Below are 768 nucleotides of genomic sequence, written 5' to 3'. Positions count from 1 at the left end.
AATTTTGCTGCAGGTCCTCCAGGAACTGGCAAAACATCCCTGTGTCGAGCGCTGGCCCAGAAACTGACCATCCGACTTTCGAGCAGGTACCTCGGTGACGGGGGAGGGGAGCAGCAGCAGTGGGAGCTGTCTGTCTGTCAGTCATTTTACGTGAACAGTAGGTCCCTTGCTTGCAGCGTAAATTAACCAATTCCTCTGTCGTCAGCATCGTTCTGAGGCATGATTTCGGTCTGTTTTAAGTTTCTGGACACTTGCTTGGTGAGCAGCATGTGGTCTGTCCTGGTGACCTCTGCACACGTACCTCAGAAGTGTTCCTGCTCTTTGGGTGGGCCGATGCGTGGGTGTCAGCTCAGGGTACTTGATGTCCCTGCTGGTGGCCTGACCTGCTGTGGTCACTTACTGGAGGGGAGTGGTCAAGCCTCTGATTGTGCATTTGTCTGTTTCTGTCTGTTCTGGGTTTATAGTTTAATCACATTTGGAAAATAGTTGGCCCTTTTCTCAACCTATTTCTTTGTCCCCCCCTTTCTGGGAGCCTGTCTGATATTGTCCCACAGGCCACTGATGTGTTTTTTTAGTTTTTCAGGTTTTTAAATTTTTCTGTCTGTTTCATTTTGGTCTGTTTACTGCAGTATCTAATTTGCTTTCAATTCTATTCAATGATATTTTCATTTCTGATAGTGTATTTTTTTTCTCCAACATTCAATTTGGTTCCTTTCATACTTTTCATTCCTCTTTTCATTGTGTTCTTGTTAAAATCCTTGAGCAAGC

General features: G+C 45.4%; 1 protein-coding gene across 1 annotated transcript in view; it reads left to right on the top strand.

Moving 5' to 3' along the window:
* Positions 1 to 3: 3 nt before the first annotated feature.
* Positions 4 to 768, top strand: part of TRIP13 (thyroid hormone receptor interactor 13) — a gene marked incomplete at its 5' end in the record, with an annotated part of 10,488 nt that continues 9,723 nt past the window's right edge. The window contains one exon of the mRNA XM_019624350.1: positions 4 to 86. Within this exon, the coding sequence (XP_019479895.1) occupies positions 4 to 86 (83 nt within the window). The remainder of the gene's footprint in view (positions 87 to 768) is intronic.

This window comes from Hipposideros armiger, unplaced genomic scaffold (assembly GCF_001890085.2).
Source record: "Hipposideros armiger isolate ML-2016 unplaced genomic scaffold, ASM189008v1 scaffold_585, whole genome shotgun sequence".
In the NCBI taxonomy this organism is placed as follows: Eukaryota; Metazoa; Chordata; class Mammalia; order Chiroptera; family Hipposideridae; genus Hipposideros; species Hipposideros armiger.
This window is presented reverse-complemented; position numbering and strand designations above follow the sequence as displayed.